General features: G+C 36.5%; 1 protein-coding gene across 6 annotated transcripts in view; it reads left to right on the forward strand.

Moving 5' to 3' along the window:
- Nucleotides 1–19,136, forward strand: part of sp8b (sp8 transcription factor b) — a 74,933-nt gene extending 55,797 nt beyond the window's left edge. For 2 of the 6 annotated variants that reach the window (XM_065261313.2, XM_065261314.2), the window contains exon 3: nucleotides 16,614–19,135. In XM_065261313.2, the coding sequence (XP_065117385.1) occupies nucleotides 16,647–17,960 (1,314 nt within the window). In that variant the 5' untranslated portion in view covers nucleotides 16,614–16,646 and the 3' untranslated portion in view covers nucleotides 17,961–19,135. Of the gene's footprint in view, nucleotides 1–13,815; nucleotides 14,270–15,998; nucleotides 16,487–16,613 lie in introns of those variants that run through there. The other 4 variants (XM_065261316.2, XM_065261312.2, XM_065246012.2 and 1 more) reach the window with 4 other exon arrangements.
- Nucleotides 19,137–19,184: the final 48 nt, after the last annotated feature.

A 19,184-nucleotide genomic window follows, 5' to 3' on the forward strand; every position in this document is an offset into this window, starting at 1 on the left:
TAAAAAAAAACGATATAAAATTCACGCCACCCGAACCGATACTGGACCTTTGAAGTTCCATGTTAAAAAAATATACACAATCTAAAAAAAAAACGATATAAAATTCACGGCACCCGAACCGATACTGGACCTTTGATGTACCATGTCAAAAAATATACACCATCTCAAAAAGAAACACGCTATTAAATTCACGGCACCCGAACTGATACTGAACCTTTGATGTACCATGTCAAAAAATATACACAATCTAAAAAAAATAAAAAAGATATAAAATACACGGCTCCCGAACCGATACTGAACCCGAACCGATAGTGAATCTTTGATGTACCATGTCAAAAAACATACACAATCTAAAAAAAAACGATATAAAATTCACGGCACCCGAACCGATACTGGACCTTTGATGTACCATGTCAAAAAATATACACCATCTCAAAAAGAAACACGCTATAAAATTCACGGCACCCGAACTGATACTGAACCTTTGATGTACCATGTCAAAAAATATACACAATCTAAAAAAAAAACGATATAAAATTCTCGGCACCCGAACCGATACTGGACCTTTGATGTACCATGTCAAAAAATATACACAATCTAAAAAAAAAAAGATATAAAATTCTCGGCACCCGAACTGATACTGAACCTTTGAAGTTCCATGTTAAAAAAAATATACACAATCTAAAAAAAAAAAACGATATAAAATTCACGGCACCCGAACCGATACTGGACCTTTGATGTACCATGTCAAAAAATATACACCATCTCAAAAAGAAACACGCTATTAAATTCACGGCACCCGAACTGATACTGGACCTTTGATGTACCATGTCAAAAAACATACACAATCTAAAAAAAAAACCGATATAAAATTCACGGCACCCGAACCGATACTGGACCTTTGATGTACCATGTCAAAAAATATACACCATCTTAAAAAGAAACACGCTATTAAATTCACGGCACCCGAACTGATACTGAACCTTTGATGTACCATGTCAAAAAATATACACAATCTAAAAAAAATAAAAAAGATATAAAATACACGGCTCCCGAACCGATACTGAACCGGAACCGATAGTGAATCTTTGATGTACCATGTCAAAAAACATACACAATCTAAAAAAAAAACGATATAAAATTCACGGCACCCGAACCGATACTGGACCTTTGATGTACCATGTCAAAAAATATACACCATCTCAAAAAGAAACACGCTATTAAATTCACGGCACCCGAACTGATACTGAACCTTTGATGTACCATGTCAAAAAATATACACAATCTAAAAAAAATAAAAAAGATATAAAATACACGGCTCCCGAACCGATACTGAACCCGAACCGATAGTGAATCTTTGATGTACCATGTCAAAAAACATACACAATCTAAAAAAAAACGATATAAAATTCACGGCACCCGAACCGATACTGGACCTTTGATGTACCATGTCAAAAAATATACACCATCTCAAAAAGAAACACGCTATAAAATTCACGGCACCCGAACTGATACTGAACCTTTGATGTACCCTGTCAAAAAACATACACAATCTAAAAAAAAAAAAACGATATAAAATTCTCGGCACCCGAACAGATACTGGACCTTTGATGTACCATGTCAAAAAAAATACACAATCTAAAAAAACCGATGTAAAATTCACAGCACCCGAACCGATACTGGACCTTTGATGTACCATGTCAAAAAATATACACAATCTAAAAAAAAACGATATAAAATTCTCGGCACCCGAACCGATACTGGACCTTTGATGTACCATGTCAAAAAATATACACAATCTAAAAAAAAAAAGATATAAAATTCTCGGCACCCGAACTGATACTGAACCTTTGAAGTTCCATGTTAAAAAAATATACACAATCTAAAAAAAAAAAACGATATAAAATTCACGGCACCCGAACCGATACTGGACCTTTGATGTACCATGTCAAAAAATATACACAATCTAAAAAAAAAAAGATATAAAATTCTCGGCACCCGAACTGATACTGAACCTTTGAAGTTCCATGTTAAAAAAATATACACAATCTAAAAAAAAAAAACGATATAAAATTCACGGCACCCGAACCGATACTGGACCTTTGATGTACCATGTCAAAAAATATACACCATCTCAAAAAGAAACACGCTATTAAATTCACGGCACCCGAACTGATACTGGACCTTTGATGTACCATGTCAAAAAACATACACAATCTAAAAAAAAAAAACGATATAAAATTCTCGGCACCCGAACAGATACTGGACCTTTGATGTACCATGTCAAAAAATATACACAATCTAAAAAAAAAAAGACATAAAATTCACAGCACCCGAACCGATACTGGACCTTTGATGTACCATGTCAAAAAATATACACCATCTCAAAAAGAAACACGCTATTAAATTCACGGCACCCGAACTGATACTGGACCTTTGATGTACCATGTCAAAAAACATACACAATCTAAAAAAAAAAAAACGATATAAAATTCTCGGCACCCGAACAGATACTGGACCTTTGATGTACCATGTCAAAAAATATACACAATCTAAAAAAAAAACGATATAAAATTCACGGCACCCGAACCGATACTGGACCTTTGATGTACCATGTCAAAAAATATACACAATCTAAAAAAAATAAAAAAGATATAAAATACACGGCTCCCGAACCGATACTGAACCCGAACCGATAGTGAATCTTTGATGTACCATGTCAAAAAACATACACAATCTAAAAAAAAAACGATATAAAATTCACGGCACCCGAACCGATACTGGACCTTTGATGTACCATGTCAAAAAATATACACCATCTCAAAAAGAAACACGCTATAAAATTCACGGCACCCGAACTGATACTGAACCTTTGATGTACCCTGTCAAAAAACATACACAATCTAAAAAAAAAAAACGATATAAAATTCTCGGCACCCGAACAGATACTGGACCTTTGATGTACCATGTCAAAAAATATACACAATCTAAAAAAACCGATGTAAAATTCACAGCACCCGAACCGATACTGGACTTTTGATGTACCATGTCAAAAAATATACACAATCTAAAAAAAAAACGATATAAAATTCTCGGCACCCGAACCGATACTGGACCTTTGATGTACCATGTCAAAAAATATACACAATCTAAAAAAAAAAAGATATAAAATTCTCGGCACCCGAACTGATACTGAACCTTTGAAGTTCCATGTTAAAAAAATATACACAATCTAAAAAAAAAAAACGATATAAAATTCACGGCACCCGAACCGATACTGGACCTTTGATGTACCATGTCAAAAAATATACACCATCTCAAAAAGAAACACGCTATTAAATTCACGGCACCCGAACTGATACTGGACCTTTGATGTACCATGTCAAAAAACATACACAATCTAAAAAAAAAAAAACGATATAAAATTCTCGGCACCCGAACAGATACTGGACCTTTGATGTACCATGTCAAAAAAAAATACACAATCTAAAAAAACCGATATAAAATTCACAGCACCCGAACCGATACTGGACCTTTGATGTACCATGTCAAAAAATATACACAATCTAAAAAAAAAAAGATATAAAATTCTCGGCACCCGAACTGATACTGAACCTTTGAAGTTCCATGTTAAAAAAATATACACAATCTAAAAAAAAAAACGATATAAAATTCACGGCACCCGAACCGATACTGGACCTTTGATGTACCATGTCAAAAAATATACACCATCTCAAAAAGAAACACGCTATTAAATTCACGGCACCCGAACTGATACTGAACCTTTGATGTACCATGTCAAAAAATATACACAATCTAAAAAAAATAAAAAAGATATAAAATACACGGCTCCCGAACCGATACTGAACCCGAACCGATAGTGAATCTTTGATGTACCATGTCAAAAAACATACACAATCTAAAAAAAAAACGATATAAAATTCACGGCACCCGAACCGATACTGGACCTTTGAAGTTCCATGTTAAAAAAATATACACAATCTAAAAAAAAAAACGATATAAAATTCACGGCACCCGAACCGATACTGGACCTTTGATGTACCATGTCAAAAAATATACACCATCTCAAAAAGAAACACGCTATTAAATTCACGGCACCCGAACTGATACTGAACCTTTGATGTACCATGTCAAAAAATATACACAATCTAAAAAAAATAAAAAAGATATAAAATACACGGCTCCCGAACCGATACTGAACCCGAACCGATAGTGAATCTTTGATGTACCATGTCAAAAAACATACACAATCTAAAAAAAACGATATAAAATTCACGGCACCCGAACCGATACTGGACCTTTGATGTACCATGTCAAAAAATATACACCATCTCAAAAAGAAACAGGCTATAAAATTCACGGCACCCGAACTGATACTGAACCTTTGATGTACCCTGTCAAAAAACATACACAATCTAAAAAAAAAAAAACGATAAAAAATTCTCGGCACTCGAACAGATACTGGACCTTTGATGTACCATGTCAAAAAATATACACAATCTAAAAAAAAAAAACGATAAAAAATTCACAGCACCCGAACCGATACTGGACCTTTGATGTACCATGTCAAAAAAAATACACAATCTAAAAAAACCGATATAAAATTCACAGCACCCGAACCGATACTGGACCTTTGATGTACCATGTCAAAAAATATACACAATCTAAAAAAAAAACGATATAAAATTCACGGCACCCGAACCGATACTGGACCTTTGATGTACCATGTCAAAAAATATACACCATCTCAAAAAGAAACACGCTATTAAATTCACGGCACCCGAACTGATACTGAACCTTTGATGTACCATGTCAAAAAATATACACAATCTAAAAAAAATAAAAAAGATATAAAATACACGGCTCCCGAACCGATACTGAACCCGAACCGATAGTGAATCTTTGATGTACCATGTCAAAAAACATACACAATCTAAAAAAAAACGATATAAAATTCACGGCACCCGAACCGATACTGGACCTTTGAAGTTCCATGTTAAAAAAATATACACAATCTAAAAAAAAAAACGATATAAAATTCACGGCACCCGAACCGATACTGGACCTTTGATGTACCATGTCAAAAAATATACACCATCTCAAAAAGAAACACGCTATTAAATTCACGGCACCCGAACTGATACTGAACCTTTGATGTACCATGTCAAAAAATATACACAATCTAAAAAAAATAAAAAAGATATAAAATACACGGCTCCCGAACCGATACTGAACCCGAACCGATAGTGAATCTTTGATGTACCATGTCAAAAAACATACACAATCTAAAAAAAACGATATAAAATTCACGGCACCCGAACCGATACTGGACCTTTGATGTACCATGTCAAAAAATATACACCATCTCAAAAAGAAACAGGCTATAAAATTCACGGCACCCGAACTGATACTGAACCTTTGATGTACCCTGTCAAAAAACATACACAATCTAAAAAAAAAAACAATAAAAAATTCTCGGCACCCGAACAGATACTGGACCTTTGATGTACCATGTCAAAAAATATACACAATCTAAAAAAAAAAAACGATAAAAAATTCACAGCACCCGAACCGATACTGGACCTTTGATGTACCATGTCAAAAATATACACAATCTCAAAAAAAAAAACGATATAAAATTCACGGCACCCGAACTGATACTGAACCTTTGATGTACCCTGTCAAAAAACATACACAATCTAAAAAAAAAACGATAAAAAATTCTCGGCACCCGAACAGATACTGGACCTTTGATGTACCATGTCAAAAAATATACACAATCTAAAAAAAAAAACGATAAAAAATTCACAGCACCCGAACCGATACTGGACCTTTGATGTACCATGTCAAAAATATACACAATCTCAAAAAAAAAACGATATAAAATTCACGGCACCCGAACTGATACTGAACCTTTGATGTACCCTGTCAAAAAACATACACAATCTAAAAAAAAAAAACGATAAAAAATTCACAGCACCCGAACCGATACTGGACCTTTGATGTACCATGTCAAAAATATACACAATCTCAAAAAAAAAAACGATATAAAATTCACGGCACCCGAACCGATACTGGACCTTTGATGTACCATGTCAAAAAATATACACAATCTAAAAAAAAAAAACGATAAAAAATTCACAGCACCCGAACCGATACTGGACCTTTGATGTACCATGTCAAAAATATACACAATCTCAAAAAAAAAAACGATATAAAATTCACGGCACCCGAACTGATACTGAACCTTTGATGTACCCTGTCAAAAAACATACACAATCTAAAAAAAAAACGATAAAAAATTCTCGGCACCCGAACAGATACTGGACCTTTGATGTACCATGTCAAAAAATATACACAATCTAAAAAAAAAAAACGATAAAAAATTCACAGCACCCGAACCGATACTGGACCTTTGATGTACCATGTCAAAAATATACACAATCTCAAAAAAAAAACGATATAAAATTCACGGCACCCGAACTGATACTGAACCTTTGATGTACCCTGTCAAAAAACATACACAATCTAAAAAAAAAAAACGATAAAAAATTCACAGCACCCGAACCGATACTGGACCTTTGATGTACCATGTCAAAAATATACACAATCTCAAAAAAAAAAACGATATAAAATTCACGGCACCCGAACCGATACTGGACCTTTGATGTACCATGTCAAAAAATATACACCATCTCAAAAAAAAACACGCTATTAAATTCACGGCACCCGAACTGATACTGAACCTTTGATGTACCATGTCAAAAAATATACACAATCTAAAAATAAAAAAATGATATAAAATTCACGGCACCCGAACTGATACTGAACCTTTGATGTACCCTGTCAAAAAACATACACAATCTAAAAAAAAAAACGATAAAAAATTCACAGCACCCGAACCGATACTGGACCTTTGATGTACCATGTCAAAAATATACACAATCTCAAAAAAAAAACGATATAAAATTCACGGCACCCGAACCGATACTGGACCTTTGATGTACCATGTCAAAAAATATACACCATCTCAAAAAAAAACACGCTATTAAATTCACGGCACCCGAACTGATACTGAACCTTTGATGTACCATGTCAAAAAATATACACAATCTAAAAATAAAAAAAAGATATTAAATACACGGCTCGCGAACCGATACTGAACCCGAACCGATAGTGAATCTTTGATGTACCATGTCAAAAAACATACACAATCTCAAAAAAAAAGATATAAAATCCACGGCTCCTGAACCGATACTGAACCTTTGATGTACCATGTTAAAAAATATACACAATCTCAAAAAAGAAAAGATATAAAATCCACGGCTCCCGAACCGATACTGAACCTTTGATGTACCCTGTCAAAAAATATACACAATCTCACCCCCCATGATATAAAATCCACGGCACCCAAACCGATAACGAACCTTTGATGTACCATGTCAAAAAACATACACAATCTCACCCCCCCCCACACACACCCATATACACGTGTTGCAAGGGGGAGACAGCAGGCGTGATGACATGTTAAATTACCCTGGTGATGTATGGTTTAATGAACCCCCTTGTGTTGATCATGCTCCACATTAATCAGACCGCTCCAGCAGATTCCCTTATTTTCTCAATGCTTCCCTGATAAACTGCAATTTCATTTAACCTTGGACAGCAACTTTAATAGCTTCCACAGGACAACTGTCAATACTTGCCTGGGTATACAGTGATTAAATTGCATGGCGAGAAGAATGTCCCGACTTCCTTTATCAAGCCCCTCCCTCAACCCTCTTTTCCTCAATTCTCTCATTTCCCCCCAACCATCCCCGACGTGATTTTTACATGAGACGCACAATCCACGCTGCATGCAAGGTGCCCAGACGTGTCGAGCGATGTGCAAATTGGAGCTAATGGAAATTCAATACGACACTAAGGATAATCTGATTACATGCTCATTAGCTTGTATGTAACTACATGTGATGTCAAAGATCATACAATCAAACAAGCAACATCATTTGATAAGTGCGAGTTTAGTTAGTTTTAGTTAGAGTTAGTAGTCATTATAGTTTCTCATACTACTACATAATTAATAATAAAAATGTTCTTGCTGCCGTAATTTGTTTTGTTTAAACGATTTACAAGTCATTATAACTTACTTTAATGGTAACACTTTACAAAAAGTTCTTTAGTTAACATTAGTTAACTACATTAGTTAACATGAACTAATAATGAATTGAACTTATACAGCATTTATTAATCTTTGTTCATGTTCATTTCAGCCATTACGAATACTTTATTAAAATCTTGTTAACATTAGTTAATGCACTGTGAACTAACATGAACAAACAATGAACAGTTTTATTTCCATTAACTAACATTTAACAAAGATTAAAAAATACTGTAACAAATGTATTGTCCACGGTTTGTTCATGTTAGTTAATACATTAACTAATGTTAACTAATGAACCTTATTGTAAAGTGTTACCACTATTATTTATCTGGACCAGAGATGAGTTGTTATAATTTATAAATGAAGAGTTTTGTTGCAAAACGAGATAAATCCGTTTTTAACATTTTTGTCAAAACATGTTTATTATTATGTTATCATGTTATTATTTTGTTTTATGGTGCTACTTAGTTGTATTTTTAAGTTATGAAGGTTTAAATCAAAACAAACCAGCTGCAGTTGTATTAATATTAATTGGAATGCACAACCAAAAAATGAGATTTCTGAACAATAAAAAAAATTGAGTTATCTTGTTTTACAACGAAACTCTTCAAATATAGTTTGAAATAAGTCAACTTAATTTTTAAAGTTGTAGCAACTCATCTCTTGTCAAGATAAATAGTCAGTCAAAGTGACTTGTAAATCTGAGTTGGTAAAACAACAAAAATGTACAACAGCAAAGACTTTTTTACAGTTTATTATTATTGGCAAACAATGTAAGATTCAAAAGAAGTGATGAATCAATGGACAGAAACATGATGACAAAATACATGGGCTGTGATGCTCAAAAACATATACATTAAGGAGATCATACCTCTCTTTTTTTAGTAATTTAAGTAATTTTATTGTACATTTTAATGAAAAGTAATATAAAATGCCACACTTAAAATACCATAAACAGTCAAATAAATTCGAAAATTTACTACTGTTGGCAAAAAACTTTATTTAAACTTTTTAAAAAAATAACCACAAACTGACTTTTGAGAGTTTCATGCATGATCTATCGCATTTGATTACATTTTCGATAAGTAATTATATTTCTTATATTTGTGTCATTCGTTTCGTTGTGGTGTTTTGTGTCACATTTTATTTTGTAACGCTGTCAGTAATGACAGTACAGGCATATGTGTCGCGAAGACATGCCGCCCCATATCTCAGTCTCTGCAGGTGCCTGCTGACCTCAGCACAGTTAAAGCGACTTTCACTCTGTGACATCTAAATTCTCTTCATGTCAACTGAGCACAAATTATAAGCCAAGAGACATCAGCTGACTGATTAAAAACAAGTGTCAGGGAATGGAAGGACAAAGGAATGTCTGAATAAAAAAATAATCAATACACCTCAACCCCCCCCCCCCCAAAACCAGGGTTATATAAAGTAAACCATCGTTTGGAGGGCATGTAGTATGACATCTTTCAAAATATAATGTATACTTAAAATTGAAATTTGTTCAGGGATTCCATATAACTAGACTAAACGGATAGTTTGAGCAATTTTTGTAACCAAAGCATTTTTGAGCACCATTGACCTCCATAGTATTCTTTCCTACTATGGAAGTCAATGGTGCTTCTGTTTCCTGCTTGCTAACAGTTATCTTTCTTTGTGTTAGTAGCATCGAAAAGGTCATGGGTTCGATCACCAGAGCGCACACACACACACATAGATAAAATACTGATAAGAAAATGATAATATACTGTATAAATTAAATGCACTGTATATCGCCTGGGATGAAAGCGTCTACCAAATGCATAAAGTCATTAAGTAATTTACAAGTCATTAAGTTGATGTAATGCTCTACAAAGGTAAGCAAGGATAATGATGCAGGGCCTCTCAAAATGTGTTTGCTAACTTAAATGTTTTGTCACAGTGACAAAAGAAAAAGGAACTTGCTATTGTGTCATCGCAATGACATAATGAGGTAGGCAAATACTCTTCTCTCCGCCCTGTCCCTTCCCTCCCTTTCTGTAGAGGTGACAGGCACACGCTCTGGTCTCCATTATGGCTGTAGATGGACAGAATGGGCAGTTGTGGATAATTACTGAAACTGTAGGAGTCAGAGCTGACTATCAGCACTTTACTTAGTGTAACCGGCTCCTGGTCTGTGCCTCACACTGACAAACTGCAATAACCCGCTGAAGTAACGTTGGGAAGAGTGAGAAAAGTCAGGAATGGTTTGTTGGTATGTAATTTCATTCGATTGGATATGTAATTAATTGCATTCAGTTTAAATACTTAACAGATATCAGTCCGGGTTTGAATGTATTGAGTGAATTGTGTTTGATTTCTTTATAATCTGGTTTACAAAATACATTAAATATTTTACTAATATAACATGCACACTTACATATTAGCAACTCAATGAACTGTTTGCAAACCACAAGCTACATTATTCATATTATAATGAATATCATTTGCTCCTTTTTCCTTCCCGTCCAAATGCTTTCATCTTTAAAATAAGGAACGTTACCTCATTTAACTAGAAACTAAAGGATGAGAAAGCCTTTCAGAATGAAACAACGCCCCCCATACACACACACACACACTGCTACCCATCCCTCCCAGCCAAAGGGGCTCCCATCCAGGCTGACAATAACCCAGTGGCAGCTGGTCGATCGATACCCGACAAAAGCTCGGAGGTTGGGGCAGTCAAAAGATTGTTAACTAGCCATTTCATCTCACAGACATTTAGATGATTGTTCGTGCTTCACTGCACTCCTTCAGCGAGGGCTGCTGCCACACCTGTGCTGGGAGACTTACAAAGACTGCTTACCCACTTTTGATGACCTCACTGGCCAGCAAACATCCCTCGACAAACCTTTGCGGGCAAAAGCATCGCGCCCCATAATGGATCATACTTGATGACTGCATTTTCATGCGTGGCTAAGGAAACACACATGTTAGATACTGTATTCGGTGGTGTTATATACATTACAAACATATACATAACAGTTTAAAGTGTACATGTTAAATATACAATTTAATACATCTGTCTAATTCGGTTTTTCTCTTTTGGGTCCTTGCCGCTGTCACCCTGTTGACTGCTGAGATTAGTTTAGCTTGTAAATTCTGTTAATATAGCTTTTCTTGTAATCCTCTGGCTGGAATCTTAAAGACATCATCATTTTAATTTTGTAGGTGGGTGGTGCTGGGGAGCACTTAATTCTGTTGCTAAAGTTTCTGTGCTTTTTTCCATGGTATTACAAATTCCTTATGTAATGTAAAACTCTTGCTCTTAATTTTTTTTTAATATTCTATTATTCTATTAATTTAATATTCTATTATTCTATTTCTTGTATATTTTATCATCTTTTCATTCTCTGTGGTTTCTTTACTTCGTCTTTCATGTAAAGCTGCTTTATAAATGCATCCAACTTGAATCCTGGGAATGTCTAGTAGTGGTAACACAGTTATTATACAGTTATAATTTTAAGAGATCTGTATTTCTCAATTATGTTTCCTGCTACTGAAACTGCAGTCAGTCGAGGAAACCTCCAGTCCAAATCACATTGCAATCAAAAGGATTATTGTATTTCTCAATCTTCTTCATGCCCTTTACCCTTACAATTAAAGTTTTTGATCACACAAGTCCCTCGGATCACAGCGAGATCTGACCTGTTGTCATATTTTAAACCTAACAAAAATTTCCATCTGTCATTCAGTTAAGTACATTGGTTCTTTAATGCCGTGTTACATTAGCATGTGATTTGTTGGTTAATTAGAGGCCTTATGATAATGATAATGACCACATAGCCCATGATGCCACGTTTCCAGGTGTTTAGTTTTGGTGATTAGCCGCTGGAAGCCCCCACCCACATCCAGTGTCCACACACAACACTGATTAAATCAAGATGAATGAGTTATTTGACAGAGGAAGCGCTGTATGCTGTCACATGACAAATGTCACCTTATGTGATTGTTGTAAAATTTGTTATTACTCAAAAGGAGGCTAGATTTTCGGCAAAATGGTGTATTTATTGAAACACAAAAGCTCATAATGACACTTTTGCAATTGATTCAGTTTTAAAATTCTACAGGTCTTACATTAAAATACAGCAAATGCATTTTGGCAAGTGTGTGTGAGTTTTCTGACCCTTCCTGTGAAAACCCAGAAGTCTTTTTTTTAATAAAATCATAATTTAAAGAACATTCTTTGAAATATAACCTTGATGTTTGTTTAATACTTAAAGATGAAATTAAACTTTGATTCTCCCAGTCTCATAAATAAATGTAGGGTCACATATATGTGTGTTTATGCCCACATATGTGTGCTTTTACACTTCTGTGATCATGTCTACGGTTGTGTGATCTAGCAAAAGGTCAGCACATGGTCCATGGCCCTGCTCTGGTAGTTCAATGGGACAGTGGGACACGGGCCGAGGGTTGGGGCCGGGATGTGGACTGGCGCTCTCTGAGGTTCACCCAGGCAGAGCCAGGCTTCCTGCTCCTGCTTTGTCACACCATTTGGGCTCTTGTGTCTCGGGCTCCACTGCTCTAGCCTCACTTGGCAACCTCACACACACAGGGACATCTGGTCTCTCTGTCCCACCTCCTGCTGTAAAAAAAAGAGTCCGGCCATGGCCTCACATTTATATGAAATTTACAATGGCTCTACACTTAGGCTGAGATGTGGTAACAACTGTAGCATATTGGCTTGAAATAATGTGTGATGTACCAGGATCAAACGTGTTTTTAATGGATGACTGAGAGTAACAAGCATTTCTGTGTACAGTGCAGCTGACTGCTCTTAAAAATAAAGTTTGTTAGCAACGATCCCATGACAAAATATTTTTTTTAATTTATGCCCAAAGAAAAGTTTTATAAATGTACAATTTTTTTCTCACATTTTTATATTGTTTTCACTATAAGGAACTTTTATGCAAACAGAAAGGTTCCGTATAGAGCCATTACAGCTCGAGACATTTTAGGAACCTTTATTTTAAGAGTGTAAATTAATAATTACTAATTAATATTAAATAATTTGTAATAAAATAAACAATTAATGCATATTTAGACTGTAAAGAAAGTAATGTTAATATAATAAATATGTTGATATCCAAGAGAAAATTATAACACTTTGAGATCCTATTAAATTATTTATTCGTTCGTTCGTCCATACATTTGTTTATAGCCTACATTTAACGCAGTCCTAAATCTTTATTACTGGTTTCCAATTGCGGCAATTAGTCTTCTGATGTTTAACAGGACTCGGATAGGTAAACGGCTGGATTATCAGTTTTCCTGGATAATCATAAGATTAGAGAGAAAAGTGCTCCCACCATCTCCGGGACACAGCCGCTGACTTCCCCTTTTTTCTTTGCGCAAAATTATTGGAGAGCACGCAATATTAAACCCATTTTGTTCGTGAGCACTGGGCCAGAATAACGCGATGATTAGGGACAGGTTTCTTTAGCTTGATTTCATGACGATAATGTAGCCCAAGCATGGGAGAAGAAAGGCAGAGATGGGGACATCTGTTCAATGGGTCACAGAGAATACAGGCCAAAAGGGAACCTCAGTGGCCTGTATTGCATCTTGGGAATGAGAGTAACGGGATATTTGCATGTGCACGAAGCTTGTCTTTTTTTAGTGATTGAGTAGCTATATAAAATGTAAGGTTTAATGTAAGCCTCTGATACGAATTAAAAGTCCCTCTGGCTTTTTAATGGGCTTTTAAACCTTCAAACTATTATTTTTTTAAATCAATAAATTGTTTACAGTGCCATTTTTAAATAATCACATCCCGCATTGCTCGCTCGCGCTCACTCACACCCTGTTGCTGCAGATCATCCTCTCTGCGCCAGGAGTCTCGAGCATCTCTCGCGCGCTGTCTTGTCACAGGACATGAACACATGTTTTGATTACACCACCGGTGGCCGAGCGGCTCCTCCGTTATTCGTAATTAAACTCAATTCCCAAAGTAACATTTATCTTCCAGGGTCTGCGCGTTCAGTGCGCGCGAGCGCCACTGCCTTCTGCTGCACGAGGAGAGATGTGCGCGGGGTCAATCAATAAAGCGAGGACAGACACACGGTATGTGCATCATGCATCTGTTGCAAACAAACAATGCTTGCAGTTTATGTGACATTTGTATTTTGGCATGCATTGCGATTGCACGTTCTGTTCTGGAACCTGCTGTAAAGTTTCGCGTTAACACTTATTTTTCGGTTACTTACACATGCTTATGTTGAAGCCATTTGTGTTATTTTTTTATTTTACGCATGTTTTGTTGCGTGGCATGCTGTCGTTTAAAATCTTGGAAATTACAAAATTATCTTTTGTATATATTAACTTCTATTAGTGTAAACGAAGTAATACAATTATTTGAAAGTGTCAGGCTAGTCTTTATTTTCTCTTTTCAGTTATTTGAAGCAAACGTGCATAAATCATACTGTTATACGTGTTTTTTTCTTGTTTAATCGGTAATTAACATTACAAACCTTAAATATATTTTTTAAATAAGCTGAAAATAGTTGGTTATGCAGATTTGTCGTAATTATTTATTCTGCGTTTTTAATATATTTAGTTTTAAGTTGAAGTGGTTCTTGTTATTTGAATTAGAGGGGTTAAGCACTGCAAAGAGAAACAACAGAAGTGATGTGCAAATCGAAGAAACAGAGAAATGAATCTGATCACCCATCTATCACTTCCAGCAATAAAGGAAGCGACACGGCGGAGGCAGATGATTTGATGAATAATCTTCGGTCGTTTTAATTAACTTTTTGCTGTCCTATAATGACCAAGTTGGTCAACGGAGCCGGTCAATAAGAATGTTAATATCAAACAAATAAAACTTCTCATGATTAAAAACCTCCTGCTTTATTAAATTTGAAATTCAAATGAAATTTATGCCTCCAGTCCACGTCGCATGTAAATAGAGTAGCCAGGGCTACATCATTATCCTGAGAGCATTTCTGCATTCATCGTCTTGATATCAATAGCCATGAATTTCAGTTGAGAGTTAACAGAACAGAAAAAGCCATATTCCACCTTGTAAAGACGTGTACGTGCATTATATAAAATGATTTTTGCACTAATTAACATGAGTTAACAAGAGTGAAGTGCAAGAATTCATTGGCGTAAGGGTAATAAAAAAGCAACCCTGTGTGTAGACGCTACACGGAATAACAGAGGGATGGCTTCTTATAATATTAGAGTTGCCTCTTTAACTTTAAGCCAATGCGTACATTTTAGAGCAATAAATGTTAAAAATAATGCAGCATGAAGTTAAAACAACTTGGTTTTGCAAGTCAGTTCAACCTATTTTAAGTTTTGGCTTAAAAAAATGCACAAAAGTTATAAATCAAGTTGAAATTGTTTAATTTTTTAGGTTATATAAATATATGTTAATTTGACAAAAATGCTGCGTAATTTGTCATTTTAATTTTAATGTAATTTTAAGCAATTATTTATTTCAAAGGTTAGTTGAAATTAAAGTTTAAATGCAACCTGTTATTTTTTTTTTTTTAATACACGCATGCCAAAATAGTTAAATTAATAGCGAAAAACTATTGACAAATTTTGTACATAGTTACGTACTAGTGTATCATTATTATTATTATCACAGTAGCAGTAATAATAATAATTAATAAAATTAATAATAAATGCAAAAAGTAGCGGATCAGAAGGTCTTGTAACCTCATTAACCTCGTTACAAAAGAATAGAAAACTTTTCCTCAAAACTTCCAGTCCTTCTCATTTAACTTGAGTTTTATTATGAGGGGGTTGTTGGAAGGGGTGGAGATCTTGTCTGAAGTGCTCTATCGATGACCTCACGCTAGAATGTGGCCGCGTGAAGGTACGGCTCTTCCTGATTGGTCGCCCGTGTCACAGCGGCACTTCAAAGCTGTGAGAGGAGCTACAATTGTGCTGGAATGGGCGGACCACATCATTGTATTGCACACCTCTAAAAAAACAGTGCTCTGATTCATAAATATAAAAAGATCCTCTGAGGAGGGCACTTTTGTGATGGCAACTTCACTTCTAGGGGTGAGTCTAAGGAGTTTCGTGCTGGTTTAATTAGTTTCCTTTATTGTCCTGCCGTGGGGATTAAAATTTCTTGGGTCAGCCAGGGAGAGAGTCACTTTATTATGTTTTAAGCGAGAGAAACGGACAGGAGTTTTCATTTCTCAGCTTCGACATTGTATGTATAACTGCACATATATATATATATATATATATATATATATATGCTGCGTTTTGATTTTGCTTTGGTTGTATTTCCGTAAAGATTTCTTTACCATCCTTCAGGTATGTTTAATTTTGTTTAAAGTTGTGAAATCTTAAAAAGAATCATCTTAAATCGTCTTGTACTATGTATTTGGGAGCTCTTGATTCCAAAAAAGACACTGCCTTACCTTTAACTTCTTTTGCCCAGGAGGAGCCGAGATTGGGATCGACTCCTTTAGCCATGTTGGCTGCGACGTGTAACAAAATCGGGAGCCCGAGTCCTTCTCCTTCCTCTATTTCGGATAACTCGTCTTCGTTTGGAAAAGGATTCCACCCGTGGAAACGAGCGACAGCCAGCAGCTGTAGTTTAGGATCCAGTTTATCCTCCTTCACGCGGAATGGTGCAGGTTTAAGCGACTCGTTTGGCACGAACACTTCCACGGGATCCAGTGCGTTTTCCTTAACTTCTGGTACTTCATCCAACTCCCACTTCGGAAACGACTACTCGGTTTTCCAGGCGTCCGTTTCCAACAATTCCCAAGAGCCCAGCCACCAACCCATGTTTATTTCCAAGGTGCACACGTCCGTGGACAGTTTGCAAAGTATTTACCCGAGAATGAGCGTGGCGCATCCATACGAGTCGTGGTTCAAGTCCTCGCACCCTGGCATAGCCACTGGAGACGTGGGCACAACGGGCGCGTCCGCGTGGTGGGACGTGGGAGCCGGTTGGATAGACGTGCAAAACCCGAATGGTGCCGCGCTCCAGACGTCCCTTCACTCCGGTGGGCTTCAGACTTCTTTACACTCTCCTCTGGGGGGATACAACTCAGACTACTCGAGTTTAAGTCACTCTGCCTTTAGTACCAGTGCGTCTCCTCACCTACTGACCACCGGTCAGCATCTCATGGACGGATTCAAACCAGTGCTCTCCTCATACCCGGACTCCAGTCCCTCTCCTCTGGGTGGAGCGGGTGGTTCGATGCTAACGGGAGGTCCGACGGCCTCGTTGGCGGGGTCTCCGCGTTCTTCTGCGCGGCGCTATTCAGGTAGAGCGACGTGTGACTGTCCGAACTGTCAAGAGGCGGAAAGGCTCGGTCCAGCTGGCGCGAGCCTCCGCAGAAAGGGTCTTCACAGCTGTCACATTCCCGGTTGTGGAAAAGTGTACGGTAAAACGTCACATCTCAAGGCTCATTTAAGATGGCACACTGGAGAAAGGCCGTTTGTGTGTAATTGGTTGTTCTGTGGGAAAAGGTTCACGCGCTCCGACGAGCTTCAGCGACATTTACGCACGCACACAGGCGAAAAGCGCTTCGCTTGTCCCGTGTGCAATAAGAGGTTCATGCGGAGCGATCACCTCAGTAAACATGTCAAAACGCATAGTGCTGGAGGGTCCTCGGGGTCGGGGTCCGGGGCGAGTGGAGGGAAACGAGGGAGCGATACCGACAGCGAGCACAGTGTGCCCGGTAGCCCCTCGTGCCACTCACCTGACCTGTTGCAACCCCCAGAGTCTGTCCCAACAGCGGGCATGAACGGCCGTGCAAACTCCCTCGATTAATACCGTTCATAATCCACCTACACGAGATTTCCAATGAGAAAGACTTGAATGGACTATGTTTGTCGGTGCGCAAAAAGGTTATTCGTTCGGTAACACTTTATAATAACTCAAAATTAAGTCATTAACAAACATTATGAAATGTTAAACAAATTGGTATTTTATGCACATTTAGTTTTGAATATGAAACAACATGTCATGACTTTTCTGACTATTTAAATGTAGGCCTATCTGTAAAGCTTTTATAATGTTTGTTAAGGATATTAATGGAAGTCATTATAAAATGTTATCTGGTACTTCTTGAGAATAACCAAGTGGCCATTTCACTCGGATGTTGTAAGATTGTTAAATCTAAGATTAAAATGTAATTTACAATGAAGTAAGTCTGTTTTGGAGCATTATAAAGGACATAATCTGATATGTGCGGTACTGATGGGTATTGTCGAATAGTCTTATTTTACTTACTGTTGTTCTGAAACAAAAAAAATGTTCCCATCAGTGAAGTGGCCTGACATTGCTAACATTTTTTTTTCTCAAAACCAAACTGTGGCACTTTATTCATGAACTCTAGTAAATCTAACTTGGTAAAGATGAATTGCCGTAGTGTTGAACACATTTCGTTTTGTCATTTACAAATTCATTTCTTTAATGTTCGAAAAAAATTGTCTGTATATCGCACACATTGGTCTTTGTCAAAACTACAGACTACAAATCCTAAGTTTGTATGAAATGTACTTATTTCCTGTTGCTGCAAAAGAATGTACATATTATAAATAAAATAGATTAGAATAGAAGGTTATTCCATACTGATGTTAAAAACTGGGTAATGTATTTGTTCAGACACAAATTTTAAATAGTATCTTTAGTTGCATATATTGACTCTAGTAAATATCCAAAACTGTACGGGAGTGCTTTTTGTGAAGAATAACGTCATATTTATCCAAGAGTTGGACTTGATTTTTTGGAGGTCTGTCATAGACGCACTTTGAAATGATTTGTAAGATTTTAAATTCAGAATTCCGTGTTTAGTCACGTTTTCTAATTTATGTAAGCATGCACGTGTAAGGTGAGCGTTTATTTCACATCGTTTATTTGAGAAATTGGCTCTCTAATTTAAGCCACTCAATAAAGTCAACATGGATTCAGACACGGTGAAAGACTTGAAATTATTGCAATGTCCAGCTTCTGTAAAACAAAATGTGATTAAGTTATAAGTGAAGGACCTGT

This window comes from Paramisgurnus dabryanus, chromosome 13 (genome assembly GCF_030506205.2).
Source record: "Paramisgurnus dabryanus chromosome 13, PD_genome_1.1, whole genome shotgun sequence".
Classification (NCBI taxonomy): Eukaryota; Metazoa; Chordata; class Actinopteri; order Cypriniformes; family Cobitidae; genus Paramisgurnus; species Paramisgurnus dabryanus.